This window comes from Macaca nemestrina, chromosome 8 (assembly GCF_043159975.1).
Source record: "Macaca nemestrina isolate mMacNem1 chromosome 8, mMacNem.hap1, whole genome shotgun sequence".
Taxonomy (NCBI): domain Eukaryota; kingdom Metazoa; phylum Chordata; class Mammalia; order Primates; family Cercopithecidae; genus Macaca; species Macaca nemestrina.
Window position 1 is genome coordinate 43073854 of NC_092132.1, and position 19877 is coordinate 43093730.

General features: G+C 37.7%; 1 protein-coding gene across 5 annotated transcripts in view; it reads left to right on the forward strand.

Annotated features, from left to right (window-relative positions):
* The window catches only part of LOC105476035 (ubiquitin protein ligase E3 component n-recognin 5), a 154789-nt gene that overhangs the window by 38658 nt on the left and 96254 nt on the right, over positions 1–19877 (forward strand). For all 5 annotated transcript variants that reach the window (XM_071067924.1, XM_071067925.1, XM_071067927.1 and 2 more), the window contains exons 2-5: positions 13382–13426; positions 13813–13894; positions 14351–14427; positions 14821–14940. In XM_071067924.1, coding sequence (XP_070924025.1) covers positions 13382–13426; positions 13813–13894; positions 14351–14427; positions 14821–14940 — 324 coding nt within the window. The remainder of the gene's footprint in view (positions 1–13381; positions 13427–13812; positions 13895–14350; positions 14428–14820; positions 14941–19877) is intronic.

Consider the following 19877-nt stretch of genomic DNA (forward strand, 5'->3'; position numbering starts at 1 on the left):
CGCCTTGGCCTCCCAAAGTGCTGGGATTACAGGCGTGAGCCATTGTGCTTGGCCAAAAATTACTTTTTAAGCGTTTAAAAATTTTGAAAGAAAGATTTTTTAAAAAGTCACAAATCCACCGTTTTGAGGCAATGTAGGGCTTAGAGCTAAGACATGAATGCCCATGTATTAAGCTCCCCCCATCCAGATAAATAAGCATTTACTATGTGTCAGGTATTGGGAATTTTGAAATTAATAAAACATGGTTCTTGCCTTAGAGTTTGTTTGGCAGTGAGGGAGACAGGTATTTTGTTGCACAAGTAGTTTGAGTATGAGAAGCGCTGTTGGGAAGTATGCACTAGGTATATTGGAATTTAGAGAAATGCCTAGTTTAGTCTGGAATGAAGGGTAAATTAAAGTTTCCCACAGTTCGTTTCAGTGTAGGCTTGAGACTAGTAGCTACGTGTGCAGAAGGCCGTAGGGATATAGTTATTCCATCAGTCTGTCTAATATCTGTCACCTACCTACCTACCTACGTACCTACCTGTTTTCTTTTTTCTGACAGTGCCATTCAGAAGGGATATGGTTATTCTAAGGCCGAGGGAATAGTTATGTAAACAAAAATAAAAGAGTAGTTTGTGAGTATAATTTCGTTAGGGAATTGTGTTTGGAGTACAGGCTCCTTCTGGAAGAGAGAGAGAGATGTGATTAGAGTGACAGTGACAAAAAGAGAAAAAAACGCTGAAATAAAAACTCATGTATAAGAAACAGGGAGTTACAGTGTGTTCACAGCTTTCTTTTTCGAAGAACTCCCAGAGTTAGCTGTCATTCCCTGGATCCTTAAGTTCCTAGCAGATCTTAGGAATCAAATAGGGCCCTATTTAGTTTGAGAACCACTTCAAGCCAGAGCTTGGCAGAGTTGAAGTAGCAATATAGTGAGCTATCCAAGGATGAAAAATACATTTCAGTAATGTTGATAAATGGCTGCCATTTATTGAACACTTAAGTGCCTGCTCTTTCCAAGGTACATTACAAAATTATCTTGAATCCTTACAGCAACACTACCAGACAAGTGGTAGTTTCTATCTGCATTTAATAGAAGAAGAAACCTTCCATGCCTCTGGGATGTTAAAATAAGCTGTATCAAAGTTCCAGAGCCAGTTAAAGTAGAGATGGAATCAAACCCAGGTTTCTGTGACACTATAGCATACTCTTCCCACCTCACCAGGCTACCCCTCACCAAAGAGTAGGTGTGGTGCCCAGGGCTGATGAGATGGCAGCTTAGGACATAAAATGACTGTTTCAAAGGCAGCAAAACTGCGATTTCATCTTTGATGTTAATAAAATGGCAACAAGAAGCCATCTCCGTAAATCTTGTACAAAGAATCTCTCCAGAAACTAATGGCATCAAGATCCTCGATCAGGAATATAACCCCCTCATTTTCTTGTTTCTATAGAGAAATCAGATTTCATTACAGGTATTATTTCAGTTTACAGTTCTTTCTCGAGGACTGAATAACTTACCAAATAGCAGTGTTTATAGTGTGAAGTACATCAGCTATCTCATTAGACATTTTATTTGTATGGAGAGTTAAGTTTGGGTTTGTGGTAATTTGAATACATTATCCCCATTTGGGAGATGCTTTAAGGAATGAAGTCACAGGTATTCAGAATGTGGATGGTCTACAATGAAGAAAGCCTAGTATATTCTCTTGAAATTTTGGTCGGATGCTACACTTTTTTGGTCAGGAGCTCTGAAGAAGTCTTTTGGTCCTATCTGCTAGCGTAGTTTGATTCTTGCATGTATGTATATATAGTCTTACTGTTAAGCAAATGAAATCAGGTAAGACAGAAGGACTTATGAAATTATTAAGAATAAGTAGTGTATAAAAGCCGTATCCTGAATCTTTTCTTACCAAATTTCTTCTTGTTTGGCATGTGTATACTTTCCCCTTTCCTGTTTTGAATGGAGCTGAAAATAACATGATTGATTTTGCTTTAAAGAAACATGACTCATTTTGTGTGTGTGTGTGTGTGTGTGTGTGTGTGTGTGTGTGTGTTCAGCATTTCGTTTTTCAGAGATGTGTTTATCTTTCAAATGGCCCTGGTAGTTTGGGATTTTGGTCTCGTTTTCACCTAATTAGGGAAAGTGTTATTTGTGATACAATATAAGAATTTCTAATCAGAGTATTTTTCAGGTTAGAGGAAGAAATTAGTTGTAGGTATAAATTTTTACAAAGTTTAGCCAATGAAATGACCATGAATAATGTAATTTTTCTCTAGTTTGCAGAGCATTTTTCTCTGCAAACTAGAGAAACATCATTTTCTCAGTTTAATAGAAATGTTTTTGACAGTTTCAACTAAAAGTGATACTAAGGGGAATAGTTAGAAGTAGTTCACATTAAAAACGCTTATATCCCTTTATGAAGTTACAATATTTATTTAGAAACTTCATTTTCTTCTTTGAATGCATCTTGAAGGTGAATGTTATTTAGGATAACGTGAATGCATTATATATAAACTGGCATTTATCATCTCCATAAGCATTAATAAAAGTGTAAGTCCTCCTTACAAACTGTGATTGAAGAAGCCAACAGATGGAACTTGCCGCACAAAAACCACCTTTTGTTTTGTCTTTCTGTGTTTTGTTTTGTCTTTCAATTTGGGGTCATTTAACCCAAGAGTAAAGTCAGTCAGATGTTTGCTACTTGGCACAGATTTATTTGGGTAGGCAGTAAGTGAGAAAAGTGATACTACCGTTTTAGAAATTGTTGAGCCAAATTTAAAGAAATAAAATGTGGTTAAGGCTTGTGACTGAGCAAAGGTTAACAAGGATCAATGTGCAAGCTGAAATCTGAATTATAAGACTGTGATCAGATTGCTTTTCGCCAAAGAAATAACCTTGTAGTAATTCTTTAATTCTTACGTGTCAAACCCGGATGCCTGTAGTTGCTAAGCTCTGTGTCCAGGCTGGAGTGCAGTGTGGCGATCATAGCTCACTTTTACCTCAAACTCCCGGACTCAAGAGATCCTTCTGCTCAGCCTCCTGAGTTGCTAGGATTACAGGCATGAGCCATCATACCCAGCTGCTACATCATTTTATAATCTGAACAGATTCAGAGGCCGGGCGCAGTGGCTCACACCTGTGTTCCCAGCACTTTGGGAGGACGAGCCGGATAGATCATGAGGTCAGGAGTTGGAGACCAGCCTAGCCAACAAGGTGAAACCCCGTCTCTACTAAAAATACAAAAATTAGCCAGGCATGGGTGCATGTAATCCCAGCTACTCAGGAGGCTGAGGCAGGAGAATCGCTTGAACCCGGGAGGCAGAGGTTGCAGTGAGCTGAGATCGTGCCACTGCACTCCAGCCTGGGCGACAGAGCGAAACTCTGTGACTCTGTCTTAAAAAAAAAAAAAAAAAAAAGCACACACACACACACACACACACACACACACACACACACACACGGAATCAGGCATGGGCAATGTATTCAAAGTACAGGATTACACCAACATATTTTTTATAACAGTATGAAAAATTCATTGATAGGGTTTCAGATTTAACATTGTAACTAGTTTTTGAGAAACTATGACTTGCCGAGTTTTGATGTAGTATCAAAGAATATCGAATGCTGGTCATGGTGGAATGCATCCATAGTCTCAGCTGCTGGGGAGACTGAGGTGGGAGGATCACTTGAGTCTAGGAGTTTGAGGCCCGAGCAACATAGTAAGACCTTGTCTTTTTTTTTTTTTAAGAGAAAAGGATATCCGTAATTTAATGTGGAGAAATGAGAACTCTCATATACTGTTGGTGGGAATGTAAGTTAGTATAGCCATTATGGAAAACAGCATGGAGGATCCTCAAAAAACTAAAAAATAGAACCACCATATGATCCAATAATCCTACTGCTGGGTATATGTCCAAAAGAATTGAAATCAGTATATTTAAGAGATGTTTATCACAGCACTAGTCACAGTAGCCAAGATAGGGAATCAACTTAAGTGTCCTCTCAGCAGATGACTGGATTTTTAAAATGTAGTGTATATATACAGTGGGATACTGTTTAGCCATAAAAAATAATGAAATCTTGTCATTTGCAACAACATGGATGAGCCAGGAAGACATTATATTAAGTGAAATAAGCCAGGCACAGGAAGACAGAAACTGCATGTTCTCATTCATATATGGGAGCGAAAAAAAGTTGATCTCATAGTGGTGTAGAGTAGAACGAATGGTGTTTACTAAAGACTAGGAAAGGTAGTGAGGAAGGTAGGATGAAGACAGATTGATTAACGGGTACAAAAATACAGTTAAGAAGGAATGAGTTCTAGTGTTCAGTAGCACGGTGTGGTGATTATAGTTATCAATAATTTGTTGTATATTTCAAAATAGCTTGAGGAGAAGATTTGGAATGTTCTTATCACAAATGATAAATGTTTGAGGTGAAATCCCAATTATACTGATTTGATTATTACACATTTTATACATGTATACACGTATACACGTTGTGTACTTGTACACGTTGTATGCATGCACCCCATAAATTTATCTATCGGTTGAAAAGAATATCCCTGGGAGGTCAAGGTGGGTGGATCACCTGAGGTCAGGAGTTTGTTTGAGACCAGCCTGGCCAACATGGCGAAACTCCATCTCTAAAAAATTAGCCAGGTGTGGTGGTGTGTGCTTATAATACCAGCCACTTAGAAGGCTGAGGCAGGAGAATTGATAGAACCCAGGAGGCGGAGGCTGCGGTGAGCTGATACTGCAGCATTGCACTCCGGCCTGGGCGACAGAGGGAGACTAAAAAGAATATCCATAATTTGAGAAGCATTTAAAAGGCATAGAAGTAGGAGGTTATTTTGGTTGGCATTTGTGGCTGTTTTAGTAAGAAGAATGAACTATTATTCATTTTCCCCCCAATGTCGATTTAATATTGGTCACTTTAATGGCACTGTCATTTAGAGTATGGCAGTTCTCAGAGTGTGGTCTGTGAACCTCCAAGATTCTTACGGGGCTCTGAGGTCAAAACTGTCTTTATAATAAAACGGAGGCTTTTTCACCATTTTGACATCTGTGCTGTGGTTTAGAAGCAGTGGTGGCTAAAATACTGGCTTTTTGGCAGAAATCAAAACAGTGGCACCAAACTGGACAACTAGTTGTCATTGTATTCTTTGCTTTTCTTGTACTTGTAGGGGAAAAAGCCAGTTTCACTTCAAAGTATCCTTGATGAAACAGAAGTTACTAACTTTATTAAATCTTTACCTTTGAGCATAAGATCGTTTTAAAAGCACTTTGGCATTTGTTTGAGTTGCACACTGAACAAGCCCCTTTTTTCATGGAAACAATTTTTATTTGAGACTGACTGACAAATAATGGTTATTCAGACTTGGATATTTAATAGACATTTTCTTGAAAATGAGTAAGCAAGCCTGTTACCTTGAGGAAAACAACGAAGGTCTTTGTTTATAGTGATAAATTTGAGCTTTCAAGCAAATTTTAGAATTTTGGGAAACTTGTACCCATCGCTGTGAGTTTGACACTGTAGATTGACAGTAACATTAGCAAATGTGATTTTTGAGTATCTGTGTCAGTCAGTAAATCAGTGTTTTCCAAATGACCAGTGTATGCTGGTCCAAATGACAAAATCATGCTCGAGTTATTCAAAGTTCATTAATAGGTTTCAGATTTCCACATTGCTCTCAACCTTTAAGAAATCATTTGCGGAGTTTTGGTATAATCTCAAAGAAATAATGCCTGTGGTTATCTGGAAAGGATATTAAAATATACCTCACTTTTCTCTAACTTTTCTATCAAGGGCCAGCTTTTCTTCATATACTTCATATACCAAAACAATATACTGTGATAGATAAAGGCAGAAGCAGATCAGAGAATCTAATTTATATGAAGCCTGATAATAAAGAGGTTTGCAAAAATGTGAAAGAACTCTGCCTGTCAAATATTTTTGGGAAAATTTTTTACAGGAAGGTAATTTATGTCAATATGTAATTAGTTTATTTTTTAAATATTCAGAAATTTTATTGGTTAACTTTAGTGTTATCAACAGATGTAGCCCACATAAACAAAAGATTTTTGGGGTCCTCAATAGTTTTTAAGAGTATAAGGTGGTCCTGAGATTTAACAAGTTTGAGAATCAAACCTTATAAGAGGTGAAGAAAGGAAGCTGCTGAGGAAACTGTGTTAAAGAATATTGTATGCATTTTCCACCACAACCAAAGGTTCTGATTTATTTTCAGAGAAAACCCTCCTAGGCTGGGCATGATGGCTGACACCAGTAATACCAGGGCTTCGGCAGCCCAAGGCAGATAGGATCATTTGAAGCCAGGAGTTTGAGACCAGCCTGTGCAACATAGCAAGACACTTCCGCCCTATGCCCACCCACCCCACTCTTGTCTCTACAAAAAATAAAAATTAGCCTGGTGTGGTGACATGCGCTTGTAATCCCAGCTACTCAGGAGGCTGAGGCAGGAGGATCTCTTGAACCCAGGAGTTTGAGGCTGCAGTGAGCTATGCTTACACCACTGCACCACCACTCTGTCTGGGTGACAGAGCAGGACTGTGTCCCTTGAGAAAAAAAAAAACAAAAACAGAAACCCTCCTATAAGAGCTAGAAAGAAATGAACATATATGGTCTTTGCTTTCTTGAAGCCTAAATTCTTTTGTTCCTGGTAACATTTTTAGTTCCTGTGTGGCCATCACAAGAGTCTTACTCATTGGTTCCTCATTGTTAAACTCTTAAGTCTCCTGTGGTCAACTGTGAGATGAGAAAAATTAAGGACCAAATGGGGAGTTTTAAATATAGCTAAATTTATATTTATTTATTCTAAGATTATGGCCTTCCTACATTTTTTGATGTAAAAACATAGTGATTTTTTTTCTGTGTGTGTTGTCAAAATAATTATATTGCATCTCTCATTTTCCTACCCTCACTTCACGTTTACTGTTCCATGAAATCCTAGAGTTGGAGTACCGAAGATCAGGGTTAAATTCAGATACAAGCGTTGAAAAATGGATTTTTAAAAATGTGTCTGAAAATCGAGTGTCTAATTCAACTTTCAGGCATATAACGAGCAAGTTTTTCATACACAGATGAAGAGACTCCTTCCTCACTGGTTGGTGCTTCTTGCTTGGGCTGAGGCAAACAGAAGGCTAGTGTGACTCTTTATGGTAGCCCCAGCCCCAGTGGAGTGTATATATTTGTGTGAGATTGTAATTCATCTGGGGGAAAGGATACTTCTAAGGCTATAGGAATAATCCTTCCTGGCTGTTTGCCATTCCCAACCTCATAGGCCAAGGTAGCTCCTAATGTTTGTTGTAATACAGAGTGCATAGGGGGAAAGGCATTGCTCCCTTCACCCAGAAACAAATCCATGATGCAACATGAGCTGAAGACTCAGTTGGTATAGGAGGTCTTATAACAAAGATCTCCTTTGGGCTCCACTATGAACTTGCCTTAGGTGGTTCGCCATTGGCTTCCTCCAGGACTGTGTGGAAAGGGATTTGGGGTTGGGATACCCTTTGCATTGAATAAACTAGCCCAGGATGTCAGTTTGCTGGGGGTGGGGCTGGAGTGGGGATGTGCCTTCTAGATGTTGGCATCTAGAAGTAAATGATCATCAGAAAGGGTCCAAAGTTTATGTAGCCTTATCCCCCAAGTATAGTGGCTGGCAGGTGGGACCACCCCACGTGATAGTGTGAAATTTATTGATATCAGTGATAACATGAAACAGTTGGCATGAGAAGAAGCGTTTAAGAAGTGGCAGTGTTTATGGTATGGTGCAAAAGTTGTGTAAAAGAACTGTGTAAAAATTGAGGACTGACTGCCTCTATACTTAAGAAAGTGCATGATATATTTAACTGTGGACCATGTTCTGTGGTTAGAGATACGTTGTCTTGTTAGAGAGGTGCTCGTCTCTACCATATATGTAGGTACACAGTAGTTGCTCCAAAACAAAAAAAAGTATAGGCAAGATCACCACTCCAAGACGTAGGCTTTTAGATTTAGACAGTTTGCTATTGGAGAAATGCCAGAAATATTCTTACAGTATTTCTTTTTCTACCAGAATATAGCTGGTCACAGATTTTTTAAGTGTACTGCATTTTTGTTTTGGCAATACCTGCTTTCTCTGACATGGATGACAAGAGGTGAATTTTAAGACTTTTTCTGCAGGAGTCTGTGATTTAGTGTTTTAGGTAACCTTCACTGACTGTATCTATTGGTTCTTTGCATGAATTATTAAGCCCTTTACTTCAAAATAAAATTATACAGGTATGTAAAAGTTTTATTCCATGAGTGGATATCCAGAGTTGGGGTGGGGTGGGGTCACTTTAAAGGCAGTTTCCTAATATGATTGTTAGGAAATGATGATTAGTGTTTGTTTTTCCTTCCATGGTAAGTGATCTTTTAAGAGTTACATGGGCAACTATCTTAAATCTGTATATTCACACTGTTCACATGTTTAATTTGAGACGGAAGACCTGGAGAGTTAGTTTTGTTGAGATTAAGATCAGGAACATTTTCTACCTCTGAAATGAGTTATGTACCAGTAATGTACTTTTTTCATTGTTGGAACTGTATCCATAAAAGCAGAGGGGTAAGGAAAGACTTGGCAAGTTGTATTCTGTCTTAGCTTAGAGTCTGTGAAGACAGTTCAGATAGAAACACAAATGACTAGGTATGAGAGAATTTGTAGACTTCTGTAGGAAGGAAATTACTAGGAAAGGTTCATGGAGGAGGTGGCATTTGATCTGGGTGGGAAATAAGTGGAATGAGACTGGAGGAAATGCACTGGTGGCAGATGATGCCACCTTTGCCATTAAGGTGATTGCTGAGAGTCACGAAACATGAGTGGATGTACCTTGTTTAACAGTTCCAGGTATATGGAAACCATCACCTTGTAGAGAATGTGATGTCAGAAATATCTTTCTGTCTTTGAGAATTGAAGCCTTTGAAGGATTTAACTATATCTTTTTTTTTTTTTTTTTGGCTTTAGAAATTCAGCAAGAAAGGATCCGTCAGGGTTAGTCCAGTTTAGGGGTATTTGAACATGCAGATATGTTATATGACAGAGGTAGGCAGAGAATTATGAAACTGAAGAACCTGCACTTAGTGCTGTTGCCAGTTGAGGATCAGTGAAAAGATAAATAACCTTTGAAATTGTAATGTTAAATTTGGGGAGAATGAGCTTGAACTTATAGGGGATTTCAAGTATAGCAATGAAATATGTTAGCTTCTACCAAGTACCGTTACACTGTTTCCCTGTCTCTGTTAATTAACATCAATTTGCTGTTACCTTACTTTGTTACTTTAAAGAAAAATTTCAGCCTCTATATCTGTAAAATGATCTATACATTTAAAGAAATGAAATAGTTTATTTAATCAGAATATAGAATAAACGTAGAGAATAGAAGTGTAGAGTACCAAGGACTGTCAGAAGCTTTTTGCTAACTTATTCATTGTGTGTTACAGCCACCTCACCAAAGTTCACCTGTCGGTCCTTGAATGAGATTAAATGCTATTATGAGGTTATTTTCTTTGTTTTTGTTATTTTATTATTATTATTTTTGAGATGGAGTCTTGCTCTGTCACCCAGGCTGGAGTGCAATGGCATGATCTCGGCTCACTGATCCTGGCTCTCTGCCTCCCGGGTTCAAGTGATTCTCCTGCCTTAGCCTCCTGGGTAGCTGGGACTACAGGCATGCACCACCGTGCCCAGCTAATTTTTGTATTTTTAGTAGAAACGAGGCTTTGCCATATTGGTCAGGCTCGTCTTGAACTCCTGACCTCAGGTGATCCGCCCATCTCGGCCTCCCAAAGTGCTGGGATTATAGGCATGAGCCACTGTGCCTGGCCAATGAGGTTATTTTCTAATATTATGCTGTACTCTTAAAATTGTTTTTCATCATAACCACATGTAAAAATTTATTCTGAAATGGAATTTGGTGAGCTTCGGTGTGAGTTTCTTTTTGTTTTAAAGAGAGAGTAAACTTTTGTTAATATTGCCTATGTAGTATTGCCTATTGTAAACATTGTATGAAGATCCTTTAAAGTAGGCGAATCTCTATTATATAAAATAATTAGCAAACTAAAAAAACTTCATTTTTTTTTTGGCTAAAGGAAGGGAACAGCATGGATAAGTTAGCAAATTTAAACGAATGTTATCACAGGCCTGCAGTGATTCTGTGATTTGCCTGTCTACTGAGGACTCTATAATGTAAAAGATAAATAAATACTTCTTAAATATAGCTTACTTTTTTGGCGGTGAAGATTTATTTGTTACTGTTATCTGGATTCATGTAAACTAATTTGTAGGGCCCAGTTTAGTCATGATAACTGTCTTGAGATTTGAAAGGATGATACATTTTATGTAAATCTATGGACTGAATTTAAGAGTTTTTTAAAATTTGATATTTGGGGAAGCATTCTAAATGTCTGTATAAAATCATTTGAAAGTTTCAAATGGGTATGATAAAAATTGAATATTTCTTTGTAAACATTACATATATATCTTCCATTGAAACACTTGCTTTTCATATATTCATAAGCATTTCAGGACTGAGGCTGGGCACTGTGGCCCATGCCTGTAATCCCAGCACTTTGGGAGGCCAAGACGAGTGGATCCGTTGAGCCCAGGAGTACAGCCTGGGCAACATGCTAAAATGCTGTCTCTGCAAAAAATAGAAAAATTAGCTACAGGCTGTAGTTCCATTTACTCAGGAGGCTGAGGCAGGAAGCTAGATTGAGCCTGGAAGGATGAGGTTGTAGTGAGCCGTGATTGCACCACTGTACTCCAGCCTGGGCGACAGAGTGAGACCCAGTCTCAAAAGAGACAAAAAAACAGAATTTCAGGAATAAGAATTTTCAGAACTAGAGATGACTAAAAGAGTTCTTTCTCACATAGATGAGAACTTGAGACCTAGTGGACTTTTAGTGAGTCCAGGTAGTAGTAGATGAGCTGGGAGTAAACCCCAGATTTCTTGCTGTTTGGTGGCATTGTTTCCCATACAAATTGATGTGCATTTCAGACATGTATTTCAGATGTGGTTAGGGGTCTCACCAGGACTTTTAAGATTAGAAAATTTAATTGATAGCAGTAACCATTTGTGCTGTCTCTCCCGATAGCCTGAAATTAGAGTTCTTGAGTTCAAATATCTTTTAGCATTCTGATATCCTCAAAGCTTATTTTAGTTTTACAAATAATTGCCTGGAATATTTGAAGCCATGGAAACAACATTTAATTCTTATTCTCAGGCATTGTCCAGTTTTGAAAAAGGCCTTGACAATTTTTTTTCTCTACCAATACTATATATTTTGTGAAAGCTCTGGAGGCACTTTTGAGCTACTAACAAAGGAATGGAAATGAATGAGTTTAGTTGCATGCCAGTGAACAGATTATCTTCTGAAAGTGTCACTACTGTGATTACTCATAGTAAATGTGGACCCAGGAAAGTGAGAGCTCCTTCTGCTTCTTAAGGTCTTCTAAAGGCTGCTGTTACTTTCCAGAGCAAACCCACCGTTGTTTATCTTCTCCCTATTTTCTAGTCAGCCTTCTCTGGTCAGCCTTCTCTCAGAGCTCATGGGTTCCACAGTATATTACTCTTAAGGTGTTTTATCTTGGAACACAGAAGTGTGCTTTGTAAATGGGCAAACTGGAATTCTTTGAAAATCTTAACTTTCTTGAACCAATGAAAACATGTTTTGTTAATGGCAGTAAATGCAAAACTGGGCTACAAAAATGAAAATGTATTTTATTGGGGGCCAAATCACACATGATCAGATACTGTTCTTTAGGAGTGAGAATAAGGTCACCAGTAAGTATCTACTTCTTCACAGAGAAATAAAATATGGCCGCATTTGAAAGTCACTTTAGGCTGGGCGTGGTGGCTCATGCGTGTAATCTCAGTGCTTTGGGAGGCTGAGTTGGGTGGATCTATTGCAGTCAGGAGTTTGAGACCAGCCTGGCCAAAATGGCGAAACCGCATCTGTACTAAAATACAACAATTAGCTGGTGTGGTGGCAGGTGCCTGTAATTCCAGCTTACTCAGGAGGCTGAGGCATGAGAATCGCTTGAACCCAGGAAATGGAGGTTGCAATGAGCGGAGATCACACCATTGCACTCCAGCCTGGGCAACAGAGCGAGACTCAGAAAAAAGAAAGTTACTTTAGATACTGAATGCAATTCGATATGAGACAGTTACTGTGCACCTTTGAAAGACGCTCTTCACTAGGAGAATAGAACTCACAGGATAAAGTTAAAGAATAGCTGACTCCTAATTGAATCTCTTACTGAAATAATTAGGTTATTTTCCCATAGATTATATATGCTTTGTGGCAGTTTTTAAGTCCTAAACTGGCTTTAATGTCATTTATTTTTGGAGTATGTATAACATTTTTATCTGTTAGTACAAATGATTGAAATTTGATTTTATTCATTTTTGTCAGAATTCGTGGACTTTTTCTATTGATTTAATGTTCTAATTTTTCCCATTGCTTTCTACAATTCTCAGCTTTTACAAGGATTATTTCTGAAAAAAGTTTTAAAAGATCAGATCAGGCAGTGTTTTTTTTTTAATTTTTTGATAATAGAATTGAACTCTTAAAATCTACATTTGATTATATCTTTACATTGTAAAATGACTTCCTTAGGTTGACAAAGTACCTAGTTTAGTTTAGTTATTATAGTGTTTTATATTCAAGACTGTTTTCTTAAGAGAAACAATAAAATCATAACAGAAAATACAAATTAATATCTCTTTGTTATGTAGCCCTTTGAGATTTTTCTAAATCTGTTCAATACTGTTTTAAATGCTATTAGAAATGAGAGGTGTTGACCTTACTTTATATAGATAAGGACATTGATGCTCTGGTTTGTTCAGTATTGTGTTATAAGACCGTTCAAGAACTTGAGATGATGCCTTAAGTCAATTAGGCTTTCTATTTTCATTTCATGATATCCATGTGCACTCAATCTCTTGGCATGGATAACACAGTTTTTGTTTTGTTTTTTTTAAACAAATGAGCCTTTGGTTGGGCATTGGTTCAGGTACCAACAACTTTATGCTACCTTTTCTATAAACTCTAGAAGCTTCAGTTTTCTCACCTGGGATTAATGAGAAAATGGGATTAATACGATTATTATTGTTACTGAGGTTGCAAATGGGGTGGTGAGGGAAGGAAATTGCAGAGTCTGCTTGTGATCTTTTTGGGACAAAAATGAAAGAATATGAAAAACATTCTAGAATATGAAAAACATTCTTACCATAGCAATTGTTTTGTGTGCTACTATTGGAAATTACCAAAATAATAGTACAAGTACCTGTCAGAATTATTTGTTTACAAAAGATCTGTCCATGTGATTTGTTAATGTTTTGTTTTGTTTTAAAGGTTACGGGAAGTTTCTGAGAAGCTGAACAAATATAATTTAAACAGGTAAGAGTTTTAAAATATTTAAATCTTCTGACAAAGAACCATTTTTCTTTATTAAGAAAAAACTCATATTTAGGCAGCAGCCTGATATGATTAAGATTAATGTGATTGTTAGACTTTAAGAATCTTTTAATCTATCAGCTTTTTATGAGTTGGGCTTATTTGAATTATAAATTACATTCATGCTTTTTTTTTTTTTAAATCTGGCATACAGGGAGATATAAATGATTATGGAGATATTTTTAAATTATTGCTTTAAAGTAAATATTAGTTAAAAAAACAGGTTTTGCCAACTTTTTTTTTCTAATTGATTTTAAGAATAAACCCTATGACGTATTTACCATTTAAAAAATAATTTTACTTACTTTTTCTTTTTTTAAATCTCTCAGCCACCCCCCTTTGAATGTATTGGAACAGGCTACTATTAAACAGTGTGTGGTGGGACCAAATCATGCTGCCTTTCTTCTTGAGGTAAATTATTCACTCTCAGAGAAATGAAAAATAAACAGTTAAAATAGAATTGTGCATCATTGTATTTCTTCCTTTGTAACAGGAAAATAGCAGTTACTTGAAAGAGTTATCTTGAAGATCTCCCAGTTCTCTTTCCTCCTCTGGCCCAGAGAAAGCTTACATGATTTGCCAGAGTGTAAAACTAATTAGTAACAGAATGGGGGAGGCTCCTAAATCCGGTCATTTTCTTAGTTTGAATTGTGTCAGATTGAGATGTTGTAAATTATTTTCTGCTGGTTTCTTGACAGTGTATGTATGTCATATTTCCCCATCTCAGGTGTGAGCACCTTTTGGAAGGGAGTTTATTTATTGTCTTCTGAATTGACTGACAGTGATGGGCACAGAATCTATTGAATAAATTCAAATTTTAATACATATTTTTACTTGGAGAATTTTTTCTGTTTTCTTTGCTTTTAGGATGGTAGAGTTTGCAGGATTGGTTTTTCAGTACAGCCAGACAGATTGGAATTGGGTAAACCCGATAATAATGATGGGTAAGATATTATGTCCTTTCTATTTAATATGTATTTAGCTCTTAGGTATTGTATTAAACCTGTGTTTTGATTTTGGTAACCCTCAACTTAAAGCATCGCAGAAAATTATATGCTTTTAAAACAGTGAAACTATTACTTTGTAGTTTAATTTTAATTTTTATGCAAGCAGTGATTTACAGCCAAAGTAGTAACATTAAAAGTAGCAGAGTAGCTGGTTATCACTTAACAGAAGCAGCTATCAGAAGATTGATAGTACATGTTTAGTAGGTATCAAGTCACATCTACTCTTTAACTGAAATGATTTTATAGATCATTTCCAAATTAAGCAATGCAATTTGAAATAACCGGTTTGTAATGTTGGTCTTCAAAAATTTACCTCTTGTTTTCCCCCAGGTCAAAGTTGAACAGCAACTCGGGGGCAGGGAGGACGTCAAGGCCTGGTAGGACAAGCGACTCCCCATGGTTTCTCTCAGGTTCTGAGACTCTGGGCAGGCTGGCAGGCAACACCTTAGGGTAAGTTGTGGCCTGTTGAAGGCACCATCTTACTGATGGTCTGTATCATCTTCCTTTGAGTGCTCTCAGTCTGAATGATCATCTTCAACATTGTATCTAGCAATGGAGTGAGAAAATTCTCCTGAACTCTGGGCAGGAGTTCATATTGCTCGGGTGAGCCACCATGATAAAAATAACCCACACAGGCTAATTACAATTAATTTAGGCTCTTGATCTTTAAAAAATGTGTATAATGTTTATATGTGTTTATAATATCATGCCATTTATTTCATTTAAAATTTTAAATGATTTTATCTTTGGTCCTCTCTTACAACTTATTCTTGGGTAAAAGAAAGTCTAACATTTATTTATTTTTGGCATCCAAATCTGGTAGTTCTTTCTGAATCAATTTAATGAAGTTTGTAAATGATGTAATTAAACCTTACTTATTTTATTATTTTTATTTTTTTGTAGAGATAGGGTCTTGCTGTGTTGCCCAGGCTGGTCTTAAACTCCTGGCCTCAAGTGATTCTCCTGCTTTGGCCTCCTAGAGTTTTGGGATTACACATCTGAGCCATTACACTCAGCCACTTTTATCTAAAGTTTGTATACTGTTAAACTAAAGAAACCATATACGTCCAGGCACAGTGGCTCACGCCTGTAATCCCAACACTTTAGGAGGCTGAGGCGGGCGGATCACAAGGTCCGGAGATCGAGACCATCCTGGCTAACACGGTGAAACCCCGTCTCTACTAAAGAATACAAAAAATTAGCCGGGTGTAGTGGAGTGCGCCTGTAGTCCCAGCCACTCAGGAGGCTGAAGCAGGAGAATGGCGTGAACCTGGGAGGCGTAGGTTGCAGTGAGCTGACATCACGCCACTGCACTCCAGCCTGGGCGACAGAGCAAGACTCCGTCTCAAAAAAAAGAAAAGAAAAGAAGCCATATACAAATTTCGAGCCAGATGCTTTTACTCATTTAATACCTTGATTGGTGTAACTGGCCAGATTTTCTGAAAGTAACCAGTTAATGATTAGATTATGCTACTTCAGTCAGCATGTGTGTTCAAAGGCTGCTCACAGAAAACTAGAAGCAGTTTAACTAGTTTCAAAATATGATTAAATAGAGGAGGAAGTTTTTGGCTTTTTTTCCTCTAGACCACAAATTGGTAGGTAAAGTAAAAGTTGGATTTGAAAATTGGGATTGGGTATGGTGGTTTACACCTCTCAGCACGTTGGGAGGCCAAGGTGAGTGGATCTGTTGAGTCTCGGAGTTTAAGACCAGCCTGGGCAACATGGCAAAATGCCATTTCTACTACAAATACGAAAAAGTAGCTGAATGTGGTTGCGCATGTCTGTAGTCCTAGCTACCCAGGAGGCTGAGGTGTGAGGATCATCTGAGCCCAGGAAGTTGAGGCTGCAGTGAGCCGTGATAATGCCACCGTATACCATCCTGGGCAATGGAAATGAGAGACCCCCGTCTCAAAAACAAAAACAAAAAAGAAAAAAGGAGTTGAGGGGGAATGCCAAAATGATTACTTTCTTTGCGTTTGTGTTTTCTTGCTGAACTAAATTTATTTTGGAATGTGAGGAAAGTTATTTAGTTGAGTACATCCTTTAGCTATACTAAATGTAGCTCTTGTCTTTATTAAAATGTTATATGTGCTCTTTTAATGGTCCTAGGCACACAGTGTATGATAAAGAATTCTGAAAGTAGCATGTAATAACATGAAATTTTATTTCATGTGATAAAACTGGAAACATTTTGATTACATTTAAGAGTAAGTATTACCTGTTATACCATTGCCAAATAGTACCTTTCTTAAAGATGAACATTTTTTTGTTTAGTTCAAGGATCAGTAAAGTATAGCCTGCATGCCAAATCCAGCCACCCCTGTTTTTATTGAAAGACAGCCATACTTATTATCTGTGACTGTCTTTGTACTATAACAGCAGAGATGAGTAGCTGGGACAGACTAGCTTCCAAAGCATAAACTATTTATGATTTGGCCCTTTACAGTAAAAGTCTGCTCATTCCAGGTTTTGCTTATCAGTTTATATACTGGGATTTGTTCCTAATCCTATACTCTATTTAATTTTTAATTTTTAATTTTTTTTTGAGGCGGAGTCTCTTGTCACCTAGACTGGAGTGCAGTGGCGTGATCTCGACTCACTACAACCTCTGCCTCCCGGGTTCAAGTGATTCTCCTGCCTCAGCCTCCCAAGTACCTGGGACTACAGGCGTGTGCCACCATGCCCACCTAATTTTTGTATTTTTAGTAGAGATGGGGTTTCACCATTTTGGCCAGGCTGGTCTCGAACTCCGGACCTCAGGTGATCCACCCGGCTTGGCCTCCCAAAGTGCTGGGATTATAGGCCTGAGCCGCTGCACCTTACCTACTCTTACTCATTTTTAAATTTTACTTTTCATTTTGAAATAATTTGACCTTAAAAAAAGTTTACAAAAATAGCACAAAGAATTTCTGTATATGTTGCACCCAGCTTCCCTAAATGTTAATGGTTACATTTACATAATCATCTTATCAAAACCAAGAAATTAACATTGATCATTGCTTAATATACAGAGTTTATTTAAATTTCTCCAGTTGTCCACTAATACCGTTTTGTCCAGGATTCAGTCCAGAATCCCAGTTGCGTTGAGTTGTCATGGTGCTGCTGCTGCTTTTTTTTTTTTTTTTTAAAATAGTGGTAGGATCTTGTTCTGTTGCCCAGGCCGGAGTGCGGTGGCACAATGATAACTCACTATAACCTTGAACTCTGGGACTTAACGCAGTCCTCCTGCCTCAGCCTCTCAAGTAGCTAGGACTATAGGCATGGGCCACCACCACACCTGGCTAACTTTAAAATTTTCTTTGTAGGTAATTTTTAAATTTTTTGTGGAGACAGGGTCTCTCACTATGTTCCCCAGGCAGCCATGCTTCTTTAGTTACCTCTAATCCGGGCCAGATCCTCTGTTTTTATCTTTCCAACCCTGATGAGTTTGAAAAACCAGTGGTTATTTTGTAGAATGTTTGGATTTGTCTATTGTTTCTCGTGATTAAACTTAAGTGATATATTTTTTGCAAGAATACCACAGAAGTGATGATGTGCCCTTTTCAGTGCATCATATCAGGTGGCATGTGATGTTACTATTGTTTTATTACTGGAAAGGAGGTGTCCTGTGATTAGTTAAGATGGTGTTTACCTGTTTCTCCACTATAAAGTTAACTATTTTCCTATTTTTCATTAATATGTGTTTTGTGGGGAGATACTTTGTGACTCTGCAAATATCCTATTTCTCATCATACTTTTGCTTGCTGAGTTTAACATTTGTTGATGATTCTTTTTTTGTCTGAATCAGTTGCTACTGTGGTGTTGGCCAAATGGTGATTTTTAAAAAAGATTCTCATCATTTCTTTTACATTTATTAATTGGAATTCAACTGTAAGGAAGAACTTTTCCCTCCTCTACCCCATTTCTTTATTTGTTTACTTTTTATGAATTTATTTATTTATCTAATTTGAGACAGAGTCTCACTCTGTCACCCAGGCTGGAGTGCAGTGGCGTGATGTCAGCTCACTGCAGCTTCTGCTTCTGGGTTCAAGTGATTCTTGTACCTCAGACTCCTGAGTAGGTGTGATTACAGGCGCGCACCACCACGCTTGGCTAATTTTTGTGTTTTTAGTAGAGACGGTTTCACTATGTTGGCCAGTCTGGTCTTGAACTCCTGACCTCGAGTGATCTGCCCTCCTCGGCCTCCCAAAGTGCTAGGATTACAGGTGTCAGCCACCGCGCCTGTCCTTATTTTTTATTCTATTTTATTTCTTTTTCTCTTATGTTATTTGTATCATTATGGTCTCATGGATATTTGTTTTATTCTCTGGTTTATAACCCATTTACCTTACTATGTTGCTCAAATTGTCTTAGACTTAAATCCTCTTAAAACTTGGAAATAACCAATTATGATAGAATGTATGGCAGAATGACTGAAGTAGAACGGTAGAATTTTGTGACTTTGTTAATAAAAATATACAACAAATATAGTAATAAAGGCGTATACTTGAGTTTGAATAAAACCTCTGTAGACCTGCTCTGAAGGAGATTAGGGCTAATTTTAAGACTTTAAAATGTAGACAGAATCGTTGGTTTTCTGAGTCCCCTTATCCATTGCTTACACTCCCCGTAACAACCTCTTCGTGCCTCTATTCTCTCTGCCAGAACAGACTGTGTAAGCATTCTTTAAGCATTAGGTCCGTGATTGCAATACTGTAAAGTGTCGTAGTACCTCCTGACCAACTTGATGCCAGTGATTTGTTTACTTATATTTGAGTTTGCAGATGTTTACAAAGTGTAAGCACTTAAATTCTGATTGTTTCTCTTGGCCTGTATGAAAAAATTGTTTGCAGTTTGTTGAAGGTGAAATTGTGATTAAGTTATTTTGTAAATCAAATTTTTTTTACAGTCACACGTATTTTCCTTTATAATATGTTTCCTTGATTTGTATGATGCTCTTTTTTTTGTTTTTCAATTTCTGTGTTGATTACAATTAATTTTAAAGAAGCTTGCAATTTATAACATGTATTAGGGAATCTAGGACAGGCAAATCTTGAGTCCTCAAAGGGAAGTCTTTAAACCACAAATTTACCAAATACAATCCAATATGAAAGAGACTGTCCTCGGAGACCTTGATCCCCACTCCCATCCTGCAGAGTCCGCGCCTACTCACTTTTGCTGCTGGGAGTTGTCCTGGATCAGGGAGTGAGTGGTCTCTTTGAGAGCCACGTTTGAGAGAGTTGGGATTATTGGTACAGTTTTTTAGCGTGGATTTTTTTGAGAGACAGGATCTCCCTCTGTTGCCTAGGTGGGAGTGCAGTAATGTGATCTTGACCCACTACAGGCATGTCCCACCACACCCTGCTAATTTTTGTATTTTTGGTGGTAGAGCAGATTTTGCCATGTTG